General features: G+C 41.2%; 6 gene segments (V, D, J or C); 5 read left to right on the plus strand and 1 right to left on the minus strand.

The window, feature by feature from the left end:
* Nucleotides 1–166, plus strand: part of LOC130183943 (Ig kappa-b4 chain C region-like) — a 9,214-nt gene extending 9,048 nt beyond the window's left edge. Inside the window, 1 exon segment of the C gene segment in view lies at nt 1–166. This exon segment is cut by the window's left edge and continues 318 nt beyond it. Coding sequence covers nt 1–11 — 11 coding nt within the window.
* A 1,972-nt stretch (nt 167–2,138) lies between these two features.
* Nucleotides 2,139–2,706, plus strand: LOC130183702 (Ig kappa-b4 chain C region-like). The segment is given in 1 exon segment: nt 2,139–2,706. A coding segment is annotated over 1 exon segment (375 nt).
* A 687-nt stretch (nt 2,707–3,393) lies between these two features.
* On the minus strand, nt 3,394–4,203 carry LOC130183701 (immunoglobulin kappa variable 2-28-like). The segment is given in 2 exon segments: nt 3,394–3,920; nt 4,137–4,203. Coding segments are annotated over 2 exon segments (375 nt in total).
* An 893-nt stretch (nt 4,204–5,096) lies between these two features.
* Nucleotides 5,097–8,329, plus strand: LOC130183944 (Ig kappa-b4 chain C region-like). The segment is given in 4 exon segments: nt 5,097–5,114; nt 5,285–5,382; nt 6,924–6,979; nt 7,831–8,329. Coding segments are annotated over 4 exon segments (501 nt in total).
* A 4,091-nt stretch (nt 8,330–12,420) lies between these two features.
* LOC130183945 (Ig kappa-b4 chain C region-like) lies at nt 12,421–13,004 on the plus strand. The segment is given in 2 exon segments: nt 12,421–12,445; nt 12,587–13,004. Coding segments are annotated over 2 exon segments (357 nt in total).
* Nucleotides 13,005–19,564: 6,560 nt separating this feature from the next.
* LOC130183717 (Ig kappa-b4 chain C region-like) lies at nt 19,565–20,090 on the plus strand (the record flags this gene model as incomplete). The annotated part of the segment is given in 1 exon segment: nt 19,565–20,090. A coding segment is annotated over 1 exon segment (354 nt), but the record flags the coding sequence as incomplete, so codon positions are not given.
* Nucleotides 20,091–20,792: the final 702 nt, after the last annotated feature.

The following is a 20,792-nucleotide window of genomic DNA, read 5'->3' on the forward strand; positions in this document are numbered from 1 at the left end:
CCCAGTCCTGACCTGACTCACTGGGACTCTGCTACTGGTTTTACTCTGCTCCTGCTCTCTCTCTCTGCTCTCTGTAACACTGTCTCTCTCTTTTTTATTTCACATGTTTCAGTAACAATATTTACCAGCATCTCTCAGTGTTTCAATATTGTCTCTGTGTTTCCAGATAATAAAAATCTGATCATCAAATCACTTGTTTTCATCTTGATTCATTTTAAAGTTTCAATAAAACACTTTTTTTCTCCACTATGATGAATTTATATAGAGAGTATAAGATTGCCTACTATATGTCCATTTATATTTTTCATGATGTATATATATCAGTTTCAATTATTAATTTTATATTGATTAGTATAGACCAGTGATTGAAGTAGTAAAGTCTATAATTATTGATCAGAATCAATATGAACTCATTTAACCAACCAACATAACCCATTATTTTAATCAATGATGTTTAAGTTCATATGAAAATGGTCTGAGAAAAGAATATTCACTCTTTGTGTTTTCACATTACCAAACCTCAGCTGAGGTTAACTTTCATGTTCAGCAGAATGTTCCAAACAGTGTTTTAAAGAAAGGATTGACAGTATAAACCTTCTGGATTAAATTCAGTATATTTAGTGTTAAAATATTTAAAGTGGATCAGTATTAACTACATCTTTTAGTACAACTTCTGTTGATTGACTTTCAGTGCAGCTGTTGTCCTTCACATGTGACCTCTGACCTTGTCTGTGCTGATGTTACAACATGTGGATGCAGTGGAGAGACTGTCAGCTCTTTTGATTTTCTCCTTCTGGTGAACAAACTGAAGCATCAACATGTTCACATGAGTGCAGCAGTTTTTACTCACTGTTATATTTTCTTTGTAAAATGTGTCTCAGAGCTTTTAATGAACTGCTCTCAAATGTTTCCACAATCATTTAATGCTGTTAATATCAGTAGAGGATTTGTGTGTGTTTGACAGTTTAACATCAATCATTTAAATGTTTTTTCAACATCTATCAAAAATTCCTGTGTGTGTGTGTGTGTGTGTGTGTGTGTGTGTGTGTGTGTGTGTGTGTGTGTGTGTGTGTGTGTGTGGAATAAGTAAAATATTCATCATGTTTTATAGTAAATGAAACAAATACAGATTTTCTATCTGATGAAACTTTTCACAGGATGAGAATATGTTGCAGTCAAACCTCTAGTGTTTTAGTTTCAGTGCAGCTGTTGAGTCAGATCAGTTCCTCTGCAGCTGAGGGAAGTTTTTGTACGACGCTTTTTCACTGTGTGAACAGCCAGTTGTTACTCTGCTGACAGTAGTTAACTCCTGAATCTTCAGCCTGAACTCCACTGATGGTCAAAGTGAAGTCAGTCCGTGATCCACTTCCACTAAAACGACCTGGAACTCCAGACTGACGGTTTGTAGCTAAATAAATCAGGAGTTTAGGAGCTTCTCCAGGTTTCTGATGGTACCAGGACAGGTAGTATTGTGAACCAGAGCGATGAGTTACTGTTGGACTTGGCCTTACAGTCAACGGAGACAGTTTGACCAAGCTGCACTGATTTGGCTGCTGACTGAGTCACAACAACATTTTGTCCAACAGACCCTGAGGAGAGAGAAGAAACACTGGACATGAGATGGTGAGGTGAAACTCATGTTTCTGATGAGGAGGATTTCTGTGTCTTCTGTTGTCATGAAGGACAGCTGTCAGTCATCCAGTCTTCAACTCTCAGGACTATAAACTCTCCCAGAGCACTGGAGCATGGTGCTGCTGATGCAAAGTGGCTCTCTATGGAAATGCTCTGACTGACTCCAACAGGGACTTGGATCACTCTGATCATGCTGTTTCTCAATGGATCAATCAATTGATCAGAGTATTGATGATGAAAGTGCTGATGCTCATTTCTATGGAATAGTTATAGATAAGAAATATTTCAGACGCTGCTGAATGTTTGAAACTGATATTTTTCATGTTTATAATTTTTTTTTTAATTCAAAATTCAGATTAAACATTAACACATGAGATGAACTTTGACCTCTTTATCTTTAGTCCTGAAACCTGTCCTTTGCCATGGTTCATCAGTGATGCCTGTCTGTTGCCATGGTTACTGAGCTTAGAGAGGGAAGTGAAACAGTGAAGAGCAGTTTCATCCAATCTGAGGACGACCAACAGAAGCAACAGTCTCCTCTGCTGCAACCAACAGGGTGGAGTTTATTTTCTCCTTGTATGAACTTTCTTCATATTGTCTCTCTGTCTCCTCCTCCAGTGGGTCGAGTGGCCCCCACCCTGACGGTGCTGCCCCCCTCCAGTGAGGAGCTGCAGCAGGAGAAGGTCACAGTCCTGTGCCTGGCCAACAAGGGCTTCCCCTCAGACTGGAGTCTGGCCTGGAAGGTGGAGGGCAGCAGCAGCAGCAGCAGCAGCTGGGAGGAGAGCAGGAGCCCCGGGGTGCTGGAGAAGGACGGCCTCTACAGCTGGAGCAGCACCCTGAGGCTCCCTGCAGACCAGTGGAGCAAGCTGGGCTCTGTGACCTGTGAGGCCACCCAGGGCTCCCAGACTCCGCTCTCAGAGACACTGAGGAGAGACCAGTGTTCCCAGTCCTGACCTGACTCACTGGGACTCTTTTACTGGTTTAACTCTGCTCCTGCTCTCTCTCTCTGCTCTCTGTAACACTGTCTCTCTCTCTTTTATTTCACATGTTTCACTAACAATATTTACCAGCTTCTCTCAGTGTTTCAATATTGTTTCTGTGTTTCCACATAATACAAATCTGATCATCAAATCAATTGTTTTCATCTTGATTCATTAAAGTGTCAATAAAAGATTTAATTTCCTATCATGATGATTTTATATTAAAAATATAACCTTACATATAATATGTCTATATATACTGTATATTTATATACATTATTATTATACTATATCCTTTTTCTCTTTAAAAACTCTGTAATAATTCATCATTATTGATTGATTAGTACAGACCAGTGATTGAAGTAGTATAATTCTATATTAAATTATCTGAATCAATATGAACTCCTTCATGACTGTAAAAATGTCTCTTCTATAGTTGCTGCAGATTTTTCTTCAATAAAACACATTTGTAACTAAACCCATGGTAGAAACATTTCAATGAAGAATCATCCAGTCATAAATCCTCTTTGATTTCAATGATAAAATACTTCAGTTTGTTGGAATATAAAGCACAAAAAATGACTAAAATGTGTTTTAGTGAAATAACAAGTAAGGTTAAAAGAACAACATTATATTTTATTCATGCAAACTTTGAATTTATTTAATCATTATTTTAATCAATTATGTTTAAGTTCATATGAAAATGGTCTGAGAAAAGAATATTCACTCTTTCTGTTTTCACATTACCAAACCTCAGCTGAGGTTAACTTTCATGTTCAGCAGAATGTTCCAAACAGTGTTTTAATGAAAGGATTGACAGTATAAACCTTCTGGATTAAATTCATTATAATTTGAGTTAAAATATTTAAAGTGGATCAGTATTAACTACATCTTTTAGTACAACTTCTGTTGTTTGAGTGTCAGTGCAGCTGTTGAGTCAGATCAGTTCCTCTGCAGCTGAGGGAGGTTTTTGTACGACGCTTTTTCACTGTGTGAACGGGGAGCTGTTACTCTGCTGACAGTAGTAAACTCCTGCATCTTCAGCCTGAACTCTAGTGATGGTCAGAGTGAAGTCAGACCCACTAGATGCTCTCCCGCTAAAACGATCTGAAACTCCAGACTGACGGCCGTTAGCTAAATAAATCAGGAGTTTAGGAGCTTCTCCAGGTTTCTGAAGGTACCAGTGGAGCCACTTCTTACCATTATACTCAACACTTAAACTGGTTTGACATCTGATAGAGACAGTCTGTCCTGGAACAACAGACTGAGATCCAGGAGTCTGAGTCAGGATGTTTTGTCCTGATGAACCTGGAAAACATGAAGAAGAGGAGAAGGGATATTGAGACAAATCCAGCTTGGAGAAAGATGATCAACATCCAAACAGAAGAGGATCATTTCTTTAACATGGAGAACAGATGGAAGAAGGTCAATGCTGCTTGTCTCAGTGTTTCTCCATCACAGCAGAACATCATTGTGGTGAACCTGGTTGCATCCTGAAGCAAAGTTTTCACAAGAGAGTCTCACCCTGAACAAGGAGCCCCAGGGTGGCCAGCAGTAGAGTCAGAGACATCATCATTGTGCTGCCGGCGTGTCAGTGGCTCTGAAAGGCCTGGACAGCCACTGATCAACACTGGCCTCTTAACGGCTGGGAGCAGAGAGGCAGGACACATATGCAAACACACAGAGTCAGTGAACTGTAGCTGTCCTCAACATATCATGCTGTGTCCTCCTCACTGCTGGGACACTGACTCTTTCAATCATCCTCATGGAGATGAATGAAAACCATTAACTTTGTGTAACAATTGCAAAAGAACAAAGTGTTTTCAATTAAATTAATTCTTCATCTTGTAATTTTAAACTTTGCAAAGCAACTAGGTTGTGATTTCTCTTCTTTGTGGGATGACTCTACTTTTTGTTTGCTCTCTTTGTCTTGTGTAGCTCTGATAAATACTTTCTGGTTCAGTAACTTCTGTGTGACCTTTGTTGTGGTAACTGCACTCCACATGTGTTGGTCACTTGTTAGTTGCTGTTCACATGTCAGTTTGCAGCATGTGTGTAGTGGTTGACTGCATTGTGACCATTTTGTGTTGTGGTTGTTGCAGTCCACTTCTGGGTTTTTCACTTGTGTGTCACTGTTTGTGTGTTTAACTTCAGCTGCTCAGTTTTGCTGTGACTTTTTGTGTGTGGGATGTCGTCACTTGTTTGCGGTGTTTGCTCACCTCATGATTGTTGCCATTTTGCCTCTATGGGAGTTTCTCTCACTTGTGTAGCTGCTTGTGTGTCGGCTGTTCCTTCTTAAATCCAGGAGCCTTTTGTGTGTGTGATCTTGTTTGAGCAGCTGTGTTGTTAGCTTCAGATTGAGGCTTGAAGACTTGTGTAGTGTGTGATGATGGTCGCTCTGAGTAACGTTAGGTGACAGACTTGAGCACAATCAGCATCGCTGTACAATGAGTTGTGTGTGAGAGTTGGTGTGTGTGCAGTGAGATGAGTCGCACAGTGAAGGTTGATGTGTGTTGGTGCCACATTGAACTTGAATGTTTAAGTAATTGTGTTTAATGAATCTATTTATTATCTATTGTCTATTTATTCATTGTGTGAAGGGTGGGGGTGTTACAGTGGTGTGTGTTGCTGGTGTTCAGTTTGTTTCTCTTCCTCTCCTGTCTTCTCTGTAGCTCCACCCAGATCCTGATCAGTCCTCCATGAGGTTCACCTGGTCTGGGAATGAAGAGCTTAACAGCTCCGGTGCAGCATCAGAAGGGAGAGGCTTCAGGCATGGGGACTGTTGGTCTTGCTGCTTCTCAGCCTGGGAGTTTGTTTTGCTGTTGTGTTCAGATTTTGTATCTTTTGTAGTCTTGATTGATAGTCTTAGTTGTTTATTATATTCATGTTAATAAACTCCATGGACTTGGTTGTTTCAGAGGCGTCTTCTGTGCTTGATTTGGGTCATTGGTGAAGTGTTGTTCACCTCGTAGAGCCACTAAAGAGCGGGAAGTAACAGGTACAGTGTGTCCTAAACCTTTGATGCTGAAAGATGGTGCATGAGGGGTTAAAATCAGACATTAACTCTGTGTGTGTGTGTGTGTGTGTGTGTGTGTGTGTGTGTGTGTGTGTGTGTGTGTGTGTGTGTGTGTGTGTGTGTGTGTGTGTGTGTGTGTGTGTGTGTGTGTGTGTGTGTGTGTGTGTGTGTGTGTGTGTGTGTGTGTGTGTCCTCAGTGAACTGTATCAGTCTCTGCAGTAGCTTCCAGCTGCAGCAGTCAGTTCAGTTTCTGTTCAGTCTGACTGAGGGAGGTTTTTGTACGACGCTTTTTCACTGTGTGAACACAGCTTGACTGTTGATAGAGTGAAAACTCTGACAGTAGTAAACTCCTGCATCTTCAGCCTGGACTCCACTGATGGTCAGAGTGAAGTCAGTGTTTGATCCACTGCCTGTAAAACGACCTGGAATCCCTGATGCTCTTTGGTTAGTATAGTAAATGAGCAGTTTAGGAGCTTCTCCATCTTTCTGTTGGTACCAGCTCAAACAATTAGCACTGCTACAGCTCTCAACCTGATGACTGACCCTACAGCTGATGGTGGCGGAGCGTCCCAGAGCAGAGCTCACTGCTCCAGGCTGAGTCACTGTGACCTGTCCTCTGGACTCTGAGGACACAGAGACAGAAACATAAAGCAGCGTCATGGTTTTGTCGGCTTCATTTCAGAGGGACGGATGTTGATGGAGGAGAGGAGTTTGATTCTCTGGACTTTACCTGTGAAGCAGCAGCAGAGGAGAGTCCAGATGAGGACGGAGACCAAAGTCATGTTTCTGATGAGGAGGATTTCTGTGTCTTCTGTTGTCATGAAGGACAGCTGTCAGTCATCCAGTCTTCAACTCTCAGGACTATAAACTCTCCCAGAGCACTGGAGCATGGTGCTGCTGATGCAAAGTGGCTCTCTATGGAAATGCTCTGACTGACTCCAACAGGGACTTGGATCACTCTGATCATGCTGTTTCTCAATGGATCAATCAATTGATCAGTGTATTGATTGGAAATGTGTCACTGATCATGTTTATTTGGATTTCAATTAATGACTGCAAATAAATTTCTTGTAAAACCTCCTTTCATCTGTTTTCATTTGATGCTAGAAGGATCAACTTTAGTTTGAGACACATTAAAAATATATATTTAATTAAGGGAATTATTTTGAAATATATTTTCAATTGTTAGATTTCAAGTTTTTTGAAAAACAGGAAGTGATTTATTTGAGTTTGTTGTTGTCAAAGTCAGAGAGCCGTGTCTCTCTACAGTGAGAGGTTTTTGTACGACCACTCAGTCACTTTGTATCACTGTGGTGGACTTTTGGTGGAGGAACCAGACTGGAGTTTGGAAGTAAGTTTCTGATCAAATATTAAATATTGTCTGGTCAGTTCAGCTTGTAATTTCTGTGTGTGAACATTTGTAGGAGATCTACATTTCCATTCTTCTGATCCAAATCACTTTAAAATCTCTATGTTATTGTTGATTTCTCCTGTTTAACCATGAAGCTGAACTCAAAGCAGCTTCACTCAACTTTTCTTTACATGTTCCAGTTCATTTGTGAAACGTGAACAATGTGAAGTGCAGGAAAGATTCAAGAGCAACAATCCTGCTGTAGAAATGTTTTCACATTTAGTCTTTACATTTGAAAGTGTTTGGAAGTTGAGTTCAAATGATTGTGAAGAGTGAGACTGAAGTTTTCTGAGGCTGTTGGTTTGTGTTTTATTGATATATGTCTGATGTTTAAATGTGGTGGTCAGTTATTTGTGGCTGATCATGTCCTTTAACAGTAGATCTGATTAACTGTTGTGCTCTTGATGCTTTTGACACTAAATGTGTTTCATTATAAATGAAGCAGGACTTTGAAGGAAATCATGAAAAAGCGCAAATATTTTCAAACAGTATTTTATTGTTTCCATTAAATAGTGTCATATAAAGTGCAGTAAAATGCAGCTGTTGAAATGTAAAATCAGCTTCTTTAGTTTCCAGTGTAGTTTGATGTATTTCAGCTCATATGAGGACTCTTTCTGTGCTGATGTGCATGAGAGGTTTCTTAAAGGGAAGTGAAACAATGTGAGTGAGTGACTGGTGGAGCAGAAAAACCATCTGACAGAAACTCCTTAAAGGAGGAAATCAACTGTCACACAGTAAAGGTGTCCAGGTGTCTGCTGTTTGATTGACAGATGCTGATTGTTGTCTCCTAGGTGACGCCCGTCCCACCCTGACGGTGCTGCCCCCCTCCAGTGAGGAGCTGCAGCAGGAGAAGGTCACAGTCCTGTGCCTGGCCAACAAGGGCTTCCCCTCAGACTGGAGTCTGGCCTGGAAGGTGGAGGGCAGCAGCAGCAGCAGCAGCTGGGAGGAGAGCAGGAGCCCCGGGGTGCTGGAGAAGGACGGCCTCTACAGCTGGAGCAGCACCCTGAGGCTCCCTGCAGACCAGTGGAGCAAGCTGGGCTCTGTGACCTGTGAGGCCACCCAGGGCTCCCAGACTCCGCTCTCAGAGACACTGAGGAGAGACCAGTGTTCCCAGTCCTGACCTGACTCACTGGGACTCTGCTACTGGTTTTACTCTGCTCCTGCTCTCTCTCTGCTCTCATTAACACTGTCTCTCTCTCTTTTATTTCACATGTTTCACTAACAATATTTACCAGCTTCTCTCAGTGTTTCAATATTGTTTCTGTGTTTCCAGATAATAAAAATCTGATCATCAAATCACTTGTTTTCATTTTTTGTTTCAAAGTGTCTTTCTCTTTAATTAATTTATAGAAAGCAGTATAAAGTATAAGATTAGATAAATATATATCCCTATATACTTTATATTCATACAGTATATAAACTCAGACATAATTCCTCATTATAGGTTGATTAGCATAAAGCAGTGATTGAAGTAGTGTTAGTCCATAATTTGTGATCAGAGTCAATATGAACTCCTTCATGACTGTAAATAATCTCCAATAATACAAAACTGTAACTAAACCCATGGTAGGAACACTTCAATGAAGAATCACCCAGTCATCTCTTATTACTGAAGTGTGTTCATGGTAACTACTCTAACATTCTTATTCTTTTAGCTGTGTCCAAACAATCTGCAAAATCCTTCAAATAAAACAAGAAAAAATCTTTTCTGGATCTGAAAGAAAAAGCAACATGTCATCAGCATGTAGAGAAATAAAATGAGAGTGATCTGTCATTTTAACTTTGGACATATTTACTTCTGAAATCTGCTGAAGAGCTCAACCACAAAGAAAAATTAATGAGATATGTGACGGACCCCTGTTCCGTCGTCAGCTGTCAGGCTGTGTTGTTGTGTTCATCTTGATTGTTAATTTTTTTCTGCAGGTGATTTGTGGGCGGATGTGCTAAGCGGTAGTTGAAGACACCTGGGCCCGATGTTGCCACTACTGTAAAGCCTCGGCTTCATTCTTCCAGATCTCTCTCTCTCTCACCCCATTCATTTTTCCTGGCGTTGCTGTCTTTTGATTTATACATCCAACACTTTCGCACACACACATTGCCTTCCACTCACTCACTCACGTAAATTCACTACAGATTTACTGATGCTCACATCCCACCGTATTTTGCGTTGTTTAGGTGTTGAGTTTGGTCTTTTGTTAAATAAATTCCTCTTAATTGTTTATCTTGGTCTGCGTTTCCCTCCTTGTATGTCACGGCCTTAGAGCCGGGTCGTGACAGATGAGAAAAGCAAAGATTACTTTCTTAAATTCTCCATGAATTCTTTTTGATTTCAATCATTAAAAAATGCTTCAGTTCTTTTGAAAACAAAACACACAACATGACTAAAATATTTATAGTGAAATATCAGGTAATTGTACATGAAGGAAATTAACATGTGTTTAATTATAATGTATGAAGTCAATAAATATGTGTTTGGTTATGTGGGACCCGTTTTCAATGTTCACTAAAAGAAAAAATGATGCCATTAATTATTTTTTCAACGTCAGACTCATTAGCTTTGGCTCATTTTCTGTGAGGAACATATAAAAGAAAACATTTTCAATGGCCGCACTCTGTACCCCCCCTATACATGTAAATTACATACGTGGTGTTTGGGTCCACTGGACTTGAGGGGAGTAAAAGTGTGGAAATTGTAGGTTCTGTGTACCTTGACTTTGTCCTCTTCCTACCTGAGGCCTGTACTACGAAACAGGATTTGAGGTTAAAAGAGAGTCTCACCCTGAACAAGGAGCCCCAAGGGGGTTTCTGGTTCAGTAACTTCTGTGTGACCTTTGTTGTGGTAACTGCACTCCACATCTGTTGGTCACTTGTTAGTTGCTGTTCACATGTCAGTTTGCAGCATGTGTGTGTAGTGGTTGACTGCATTGTGACCATTTTGTGTTGTGGTCGTTGCAGTCCACTTCTGGGTTGTTCACTTGTGTGTCAGTGTTTGTGTGTTTAACTGCAGCTGCTCAGTTTTGCTGTGACTTTTTGTGTGTGGGATGTCGTCACTTGTTTGCGGTGTTTGCTCACCTCATGGTTGTTGCCATTTTGCCTCTATGGGAGTTTCTCTCACTTGTGTAGCTGCTTGTGTGTCGGCTGTTCCTTCTTAAATCCAGGAGCCTTTTGTGTGTGTGATCTTGTTTGAGCAGCTGTGTTGTTAGCTTCAGATTGAGGCTTGAAGACTTGTGTAGTGTGTGATGATGGTCGCCCTGAGTAACGTTAGGTGACAGACTTGAGCACAATCAGCATCGCTGTACAATGAGTTGGTGTGTGAGAGCTGGTGTGTGTGCAGTGAGATGAGTTGCAAAGTGAAGGTTGATGTGTGTTGGTGCCACATTGAACTTGAATGTTTAAGTAATTGTGTTTGATGAATCTATTTATTATCTATTGTCTATATATTCATTGTGTGAAGGGTGGGGGTGTTACAGTGGTGTGTGTTGCTGGTGTTCAGCTTGTTTCTCTTCCTCTCCTGTCTTCTCTGTAGCTCCACCCAGGTGCTTCCTGATCAGTCCTCCATGAGGTTCACCTGGTCTGGGAATGAAGAGCTTAACAGCTCCGGTGCAGCATCAGAAGGGAGAGGCTTCAGGCATGGGGACTGTTGGTCTTGCTGCTTCTCAGCCTGGGAGTTTGTTTTGCTGTTGTGTTCAGATTTTGTATCTTTTGTAGTCTTGATAGAGAGTCTTAGTTGTTTATTATATTCATGTTAATAAACTCCATGGACTTGGTTGTTTCAGAGGCGTCTTCTGTGCTTGATTTGGGTCATTGGTGAAGTGTTGTTCACCTCGTAGAGCCACTAAAGAGCGGGAAGTAACAGGTACAGTGTGTCCTAAACCTTTGATGCTTATAGATGGTGCATGAGGGGTTAAAATCAGACATTAACTGTGTGTGTGTGTGTGTGTGTGTGTGTGTGTGTGTTTGTGTGTGTTTGTGTGTGTGTGTGTGTGTGTGTGTGTGTGTGTGTGTGTGTGTGTGTGTGTGTGTGTGTGTGTGTGTGTGTGTGTGTGTGTGTGTGTGTGTGTTGTGTGTGTGTGTGTTGTGTGTGTGTGTGTGTGTGTGTGTGTTGTGTGTGTGTGTGTGTGTGTGTGTGTGTGTGTGTTGTGTGTGTGTGTGTGTCCGTCCTCAGTGAACTGTATCAGTCTCTGCAGTAGCTTCCAGCTGCAGCAGTCAGTTCAGTTTCTGTTCAGTCTGACTGAGGGAGGTTTTGGTACGACGCTTTTTCACTGTGTGAACACATACTGGCTGTTGATGTTATGTTCACTCTGACAGTAGTAAACTCCTGAATCTTCAGCCTGGACTCCACTGATGGTCAGAGTGAAGTCAGTGTTAGATCCACTTCCACTAAAACGATCTGGTACTCCAGACTGACGGGTTGTAGCTAAATAAATCAGAAGTTTAGGAGCTTCTCCAGGTTTCTGAAGGTACCAGGACAGGTAGTATTTTGTTGGGGAACAGCATGATCCAACTTGTGAACTGGCCTTACAGTCAACAGAGACAGTTTGACCAAGCTGCACTGATTTGGCTGCTGACTGAGTCACAACAACATTTTGTCCAACAGACCCTGAGGAGAGAGAAGAAACACTGGACATGAGATGGTGAGGTGAAACTCAGCTACACTCCAAATGATTTTCACATGACAGAAAAATGATGTTCCTCACCCTGAGTGAAGCAGAGGAGAGTCCAGATGAGGACGGAGACCAAAGTCATGTTTCTGATGAGGAGGATTTCTGTGTCTTCTGTTGTCATGAAGGACAGCTGTCAGTCATCCAGTCTTCAACTCTCAGGACTATAAACTCTCCCAGAGCACTGGAGCATGGTGCTGCTGATGCAAAGTGGCTCTCTATGGAAATGCTCTGACTGACTCCAGCAGGGACTTGGATCACTCTGATCATGCTGTTTCTCAATGGATCAATCAGTTGATCAGAGTATTGATGATGAAAGTGCTGATGCTCATTTCTATGTAAATTTTATTTTATTTTATTTGATCTCAAAGATTCAGATTCTTCACACAGTGTATGGAAAATCATCAATGTTATATTGAACAAGCATTCTGTATGAGTCAGATTAATTTAATGAGTTTTAATGTGTAAATTGTTAGTTAATAAAGTTCATTTTGAATGAACAAAGTAAACAGACTTCATGTCAGTCTTTTCTGTTCTAGATAAGAAATCTTTCAGATGCTGCAAAATGTTTGAAACTGATATTTTACATGTTTGTAAATTTATTGTTTTAGTTAAAAATTCAGATTAAACATTAACACATGAGAGGAACTTTGACCTCTTTATCTTTAGTACTGAAACGTGTCTGTTGCCATGGTTCATCAGTGATGCCTGTCTGTTACCATGGTTACTGAGCTGAGACAGGGAAGTGAAACAGTGAAGGGCAGTTTCATCCAATCTGAGGACGACCAACAGAAACAACAGTCTCCTCTGCTGCAACCAACAGGGTGGAGTTTATTTTCTCCTTGTATGAACTTTCTTCATATTGTCTCTCTGTCTCCTCCTCCAGTGGGTCGAGTGACCCCCACCCTGACGGTGCTGCCCCCCTCCAGTGAGGAGCTGCAGCAGGAGAAGGTCACAGTCCTGTGCCTGGCCAACAAGGGCTTCCCCTCAGACTGGAGTCTGGCCTGGAAGGTGGAGGGCAGCAGCAGCAGCAGCAGCTGGGAGGAGAGCAGGAGCCCCGGGGTGCTGGAGAAGGACGGCCTCTACAGCTGGAGCAGCACCCTGAGGCTCCCTGCAGACCAGTGGAGCAAGCTGGGCTCTGTGACCTGTGAGGCCACCCAGGGCTCCCAGACTCCGCTCTCAGAGACACTGAGGAGAGACCAGTGTTCCCAGTCCTGACCTGACTCACTGGGACTCTGCTACTGGTTTTACTCTGCTCCTGCTCTCTCTCTCTGCTCTCTGTAACACTGTCTCTCTCTCTTTTATTTCACATGTTTTACTAACAATATTTACCAGCTTCTCTCAGTGTTTCAATATTGTTTCTGCGTTTCCAGATAATAAAAATCTGAACATCAAATCACTTGTTTTCATCTTGATTCATTTAAATTTTCAATAAAAAACTTATTTTTCCACTATGATGAATTTATATAGAACGTATAAGATTGCTTAATATATGTCCATTCATACTATATATTCATGATGTATATATATATCAGTTTTAATTATTCATTATATATTGATAAGTACAGACCTGTGATTGAAGTAGTATAAGTCTATAATTATTGATCAGAATCAATATGAACTCTTCATGACTCCTTCATGTAAAAATGTTTTATTCTATAGTCGCTGCATTTTTTCTTCAATAAAACACATTTGTAACTAAACCCATGGTAGAAACATTTCAATGAAGAATCATCCAGTCATAAATCCTCTTTGATTTCAATGATAAAATACTTCAGTTTGTTGGAATATAAAGCACAAAAAAAGACTAAAATGTGTTGTAGTGGAATAACGAGTTCATTTTAAACAACATTATATTTTACTCAATCAAACATTGAATCCATTTAATCATTATTTTAATCAATGATGTTTAAGTTCATATGAAAATGGTCTGAAAAAAGAATATTCACTCTTTGTGTTTTCACATTACCAAACCTCAGCTGAGGTTAACTTTCATGTTCAGCAGAATGTTCCAAACAGTGTTTTTATGAAACGATTGACAGTATAAACCTTCTGGATTAAATTCAGTATATTTAGTGTTAAAATATATAAAGTGGATCAGTATTAACTACATCTTTTAGTACAACTTCTGTTGTTTGAGTGTCAGTGCAGCTGTTGAGTCAGATCAGTTCCTCTGCAGCTGAGGGAGGTTTTTGCACGACGCTTTTTCACTGTGTGAACGAGCTGTAACTCTGCTGACAGTAGTAAACTCCTGAATCTTCAGCCTGAACTCCACTGATGGTCAGAGTGAAGTCAGACACACTAGATGCTCTCCCACTAAAACGTTCTGAAACTCCAGACTGACGGCCGTTAGCTAAATAAATCAGGAGTTTAGGAGCTTCTCCAGGTTTCTGAAGGTACCAGTGGAGCCTCTTCTTACCATTATACTCAACACTTGAACTGGTTTGACATCTGATAGAGACAGTCTCTCCTGGAACAACAGACTGAGATCCAGGAGACTGAGTCACAGTGATTTCTCCTGATGAATCTGGAAAACATGAAGAAGAGGAGAAGGGTTATTGAGACAAATCCAGCTTGGAGAAAGATGATCAACATCCAAACAGAAGAGGATCATTTCTTTAACATGGAGAACAGATGGAAGAAGGTCAATGCTGCTTGTCTCAGTGTTTCTCCATCACAGCAGAACATCATTGTGGTGAACCTGGTTGCATCCTGAAGCAAAGTTTTCACAAGAGAGTCTCACCCTGAACAAGGAGCCCCAGGGTGGCCAGCAGTAGAGTCAGAGACATCATCATTGTGCTGCCGGCGTGTCAGTGGCTCTGAAAGGCCTGGACAGCCACTGATCAACACTGGCCTCTTAACGGCTGGGAGCAGAGAGGCAGGACACATATGCAAACACACAGAGTCAGTGAACTGTAGCTGTCCTCAACATATCATGCTGTGTCCTCCTCACTGCTGGAACACTGACTCTTTCAATCATCCTCATGGAGATGAATGAAAACCATTAACTTTTTGTAACAATTGCAAAAGAACAAAGTGTTTTCAAATAAAATAATTCGTCATCTTGTAACTTTGAACTTTGCAAAGCAACTAGGTTGTGATTTCTCTTCTTTGTGGGATGACTCTACTTTTTGTTCGCTCTCTTTGTCTTGTGTAGCTCTGATAAATACTTTCTGGTTCAGTAACTTCTGTGTGACCTTTGTTGTGGTAACTGCACTCCACATCTGTTGGTCACTTGTTAGTTGCTGTTCACATGTCAGTTTGCAGCGTGTGTGTGTGTGTAGTGGTTGACTGCATTGTGACCATTTTGTGTTGTGGTTGTTGCAGTCCACTTCTGGGTTGTTCACTTGTGTGTCACTGTTTGTGTGTTTAACTGCAGCTGAGGTCTGTACCAAGAAGCAAGTTCAACATATCCAGGATAACCTTTAGTTATCTGGTTTAACTGAACATTGAGCGTCCTGATAACCTGAACTACGAAGCTGGTCATCACCGGGTTCAGTTAACCCTGGGTTTACCTGATGAGCGCATTCATGTGAAAGAGGCGGAGTTTTTAATCATAAGCAACATTGTCAGAGCCGTCTGATACTTGCCAGTAATTTCTGTTTTAGCAACGTCCAATATTGTTATTCAACAAGGTGAAATGTAAACAATATGATCACATGACTAGAAATAAAAAAATATTATTTCCATGTCTAAATATAATTTCTGTTGAAGTCAGAATAAAGATATATTGTAAATTGCTGCATTAATTATCATCACGTTTGAGTATTTTCACTCTTTGTCTGATGATGAACAAACTGTTTTGAACATGAGATGCAGATAAAACTGTTAAAGTTCATGTCAGAGTGTTTCTGCTGCAGAGAGGAGAGAAAGACAAGAGGAGAGATGTAGTTGATGTCTGACGAGTCAGACTGACTGAAATGTTCATTTATAATCATGGATAATTAACGGTGTGGCTAATTGTTCTAATCAAAGACATCAGAGGTTTAGTTTTTATTTCCAGGTGTGGTCACAGAGTCTCCTCATGTTGTTCTGAGCTGCAGTGATGAAGAAGAGAGTAAAAGCATCGACACTGTCAGAAAACCTGTCGGATCAAAGAATATTTGTTCAATTCAAATGAAGTTCAAATAATTATTATATAGGCTATTTATTTAGTGTGATAAACTCTTGGTGCATTTTTTTAGAAGCTTTGTTTTAAAACCAGAGTGGACACATGAAAAACCCAAACAGGAAAACTATTGTACTGATTTTTTATATGATATATTTACTGATCGTTATTATTGATCACTTTATTGTAAACTCTTTTGTCCCTGACAGCATCCTGTGGGAATGAGGACTCTGCTTTCCTATTGATTTGATTGGTGAGTAGTTTGGCTGTTGACAGGTTTTGACCTGGTCCTTTAAGGTAACCTGCGCCGGAGAAGGTTAGGATTGCAGCGTGAGTTACCATGGTGATTTAGATAGTAAAGGACATGTCAGATGAGGCAGCAAGATCCAGTCAGTGGATTTGGATGAGAAGAAGTAATGGTAGCTGGGGGCCCAGCAGGGGGAGCACTTAGGATAGACAGACTCTTAGGAGAAGCAAGGAAGAAATCCAGGAAGAGGAAGTGTTTTTAAGTGGGGGGGGTGTGGCCTGTGTGAGCCTCTTTGAGACCATGCGGTTAGTTCAGGTGAGTTGGCCTGTATTGTTTGCTTGTATTGCTTTGAGTTGGTTTGTAGTGTGTCTTTGACTTTTTAGGTGAGTTTGTTTGTTGTAGGTGAGCTGTATGGTGAGTTGTATTGGCTTGGAGAGTGGGGGAGTAGGGGGAAGTAGAGCACAGCCTAATCCGGCGGGAGAGTGTTTAGCTCAACAAGGCATCTCTCCCTGACTCTACCTCCCTCATTCAAAATGGCTGCCACTTTCTGGGGAAAAAAAAAAAAAAAAAAATCTAGTCCTACAGAACAGAACTGTTTAGGGGAGTTTTTGTTTGCTGAATCTGCTAGTGTGTTTTATCCTACTTGATGATAGTGTTGTTTGTGGTAGCATAGGCAAGATAAAGGAGAAAATAGTCGTGGTGTGAGGAGCAGTGATGGCTGGCATTAGGGGAGTGACTCTGGGACGCCAGTGATCACTGTCTAGCCTCCTGGAGGTGTCGTGGGACTAACTAGATGAAACACTGGTGAAAGGAGGTTCCCACCTGATGACCCCAAAGACATGTTAGTTATCACTGCTCATTAGTCTGTATAGCTAAATTAATAGTTATCATAGGACTTAGGATGTTAAGCTTAGGGAGCTATTCACTGAGTTTGGTCCATTTTCTGTAGCACAAGTTTCTTGTGTTTACCTTAAAAAAAAAAGACGGTTACAAGTGAACCACCGTCTTAAGAGTAAAAACCCAGAGTTAAACCGGAAGTTACCTCGATAACCTCAGATTCTGCTTCGTAGTACAGGCCTCAGGTCTGGGAATGAAGAGCTTAACAGCTCCGGTGCAGCATCAGAAGGGAGAGGCTTCAGACATGGGGACTGTTGGTCTTGCTGCTTCTCAGCCTGGGAGTTTGTTTTGCTGTTGTGTTCAGATTTTGTATCTTTTGTAGTCTTGATTGAGAGTCTTAGTTGTTTATTATATTCATGTTAATTAACTCCATGGACTTGGTTGTTTCAGAGGCGTCTTCTGTGCTTGATTTGGGTCATTGGTGAAGTGTTGTTCACCTCGTAGAGCCACTAAAGAGCGGGAAGTAACAGGTACAGTGTGTCCTAAACCTTTGATGCTTATAGATGTTGCATGAGGGGTTAAAATCAGACAGTGTGTGTGTGTGTGTGTGTGTGTGTGTGTGTGTGTGTGTGTGTGTGTGTGTGTGTGTGTGTGTGTGTGTGTGTGTGTGTGTGTGTGTGTGTGTGTGTGTGCCCTCAGTGAACTGTATCAGTCTCTGCAGTAGCTTCCAGCTGCAGCAGTCAGTTCAGTTTCTGTTCAGTCTGACTGAGGGAGGTTTTTGTACGACGCTTTTTCACTGTGTGAACACCCACAGGCTGTTGATAACGTGTGCACTCTGACAGTAGTAAACTCCTGAATCTTCAGTCTGAACTCCACTGATGGTCAGAGTGAAGTCACTGTATGATCCACTGCCTGTAAAACGACTTGGAGTTCCTGATACTCTAGTAGTAGCCCTATAGATAAGAGCTTTTGGAGGTTCACCATCTCTCTGCCGGTACCAGGCAAACGGAATGTGGCCTCCCTGAGTATAAACATTCTGACTGACCCTACAGCTGATGGTGACGGAGCGTCCCAGAGCAGAGCTCACTGCTCCAGGCTGAGTCACTGTGACCTGTCCTCTGGACTCTGAGGACACAGAGACAGAAACATAAAGCAGCGTCATGGTTTTGTCGGCTTCATTTCAGAGGGACGGATGTTGATGGAGGAGAGGAGTTTGATTCTCTGGACTTTACCTGTGAAGCAGCAGCAGAGGAGAGTCCAGATGAGGACGGAGACCAAAGTCATGTTTCTGATGAGGAGGATTTCTGTGTCTTCTGTTGTCATGAAGGACAGCTGTCAGTCATCCAGTCTTCAACTCTCAGGACTATAAACTCTCCCAGAGCACTGGAGCATGGTGCTGCTGATGCAAAGTGGCTCTCTATGGAAATGCTCTGACTGACTCCAACAGGGACTTGGATCACTCTGATCATGCTGTTTCTCAATGGCTCAATCAATTGATCAGAGTATTGATTAGAAATCTGTCACTGATCATCTTTATGTGGATTTAAATAATGACTGCAAATAAATTTCTTGTAAAACCTCCTTTCATCTGTTTTCATTTGATGCTAGAAGGATCAACTTTAGTCTGAGACACATTAAAAATATATATATTTAAGAAAGGGAATTATTTTAAAATATATTTTCGATTGTTAGATTTCAAGTTTATTGAAAAACAGGAAGTAATTTATTTGAGTTTGTTGTTGTCAAAGTCAGAGAGCCGTGTCTCTCTACAGTGAGAGGTTTTTGTACGACCACTCAGTCACTTTGTATCACTGTGGTGGACTTTTGGTGGAGGAACCAGACTGGATGTTGGAAGTAAGTTTCTGATCAAATATTAAATATCATCTCATCAGTTCAGCTTGTAATTTCTGTGTGTGAACATTTGTAGGAGATGTAAATTTCCATTCTTCTGATCCAAATCACTTTAAAATCTCTATGTTATTGTTGATTTCTCCTGTTTAACCATGAAGCTGAACTCAAAGCAGCTTCACTCAACTTTTCTTTACATGTTCCAGTTCATTTGTGAAACGTGAACAATGTGAAGTGCAGGAAAGATTCAAGAACAACAATCCTGCTGTAGAAATGTTTTCACATTTAGTCTTTACATTTGAAAGTGTTTGGAAGTTGAGTTCAAATGATTGTGAAGAGTGAGACTGAAGTTTTCTGAGGCTGTTGGTTTGTGTTTTATTGATATATGTCTGATGTTTAAATGTGGTGGTCAGTTATTTGTGGCTGATCATGTCCTTTAACAGTAGATCTGATTAACTGTTGTGCTCTTGATGCTTTTGACACTAAATGTGTTTCATTATAAATGAAGCAGGACTTTGAAGCAAATCATGCAAATATTTTCAAAGCGTATTTTATTGTTTCCATTAAATAGTGTCATATAAAGTGCAGTAAAATGCAGCTGTTGAAATGTAAAATCAGCTTCTTTAGTTTCCAGTGTAGTTTGATGTATTTCAGCTCATATGAGGACTCTTTCTGTGCTGATGTGCATGAGAGGTTTCTTAAAGGGAAGTGAAACAATGTGAGTGAGTGACTGGTGGAGCAGAAAAACCATCTGACAGAAACTCCTTAAAGGAGGAAATCAACTGTCACACAGTAAAGGTGTCCAGGTGTCTGCTGTTTGATTGACAGATGCTGATTGTTGTCTCCTAGGTGACGCCCGTCCCACCCTGACGGTGCTGCCCCCCTCCAGTGAGGAGCTGCAGCAGGAGAAGGTCACAGTCCTGTGCCTGGCCAACAAGGGCTTCCCCTCAGACTGGAGTCTGGCCTGGAAGGTGGAGGGCAGCAGCAGCAGCAGCAGCTGGGAGGAGAGCAGGAGCCCCGGGGTGCTGGAGAAGGACGGCCTCTACACCTGGAGCAGCACCCTGAGGCTCCCTGCAGACCAGTGGAGCAAGCTGGGCTCTGTGACCTGTGAGGCCACCCAGGGCTCCCAGACTCCGCTCTCAGAGACACTGAGGAGAGACCAGTGTTCCCAGTCCTGACCTGACTCACTGGGACTCTGCTACTGGTTTAACTCTGCTCCTGCTCTCTCTCTCTGCTCTCATTAACACTGTCTCTCTCTCTTTTATTTCACATGTTTCACTAACAATATTTACCAGCTTCTCTCAGTGTTTCAATATTGTTTCTGTGTTTCCAGATAATAAAAATCTGATCATCAAATCACTTGTTTTCATTTTTTGTTTCAAAGTGTCTTTCTCTTTAATTAATTTATAGAAAGCAGTATAAAGTATAAGATTAGATAAATATATGTCCCTATATACTTTATATTCATACAGTATATAAACTCAGACATAATTCCTCATTATAGGTTGATTAGCATAAAGCAGTGATTGAAGTAGTGTTAGTCCATAATTTGTGATCAGAGTCAATATGAACTCCTTCATGACTGTAAATAATCTCCAATAATACAAAACTGTAACTAAACCCATGGTAGGAACACTTCAATGAAGAATCACCCAGTCATCTCTTATTACTGAAGTGTGTTCATGGTAACTACTCTAACATTCTTATTCTTTTAGCTGTGTCCAAACAATCTGCAAAATCCTTCAAATAAAACAAGAAAAAATCTTTTCTGGATCTGAAAGAAAAAGCAACATGTCATCAGCATGTAGAGAAATAAAATGAGAGCGATCTGTCATTTTAACTTTGGACATATTTACTTCTGAAATCTGCTGAAGAGCTCAACCACAAAGAAAAATTAATGAGATATGTGACGGACCCCTGTTCCGTCGTCAGCTGTCAGGCTGTGTTGTTGTGTTCATCTTGATTGTTAATTTGTCTGCAGGTGATTTGTGGGTGGATGTGCTAAGCGGTAGTTGAAGACACCTGGGCCCGATGTTGCCACTACTGTAAAGC

Source organism: Seriola aureovittata, chromosome 16 (assembly GCF_021018895.1).
Source record: "Seriola aureovittata isolate HTS-2021-v1 ecotype China chromosome 16, ASM2101889v1, whole genome shotgun sequence".
In the NCBI taxonomy this organism is placed as follows: Eukaryota; Metazoa; Chordata; class Actinopteri; order Carangiformes; family Carangidae; genus Seriola; species Seriola aureovittata.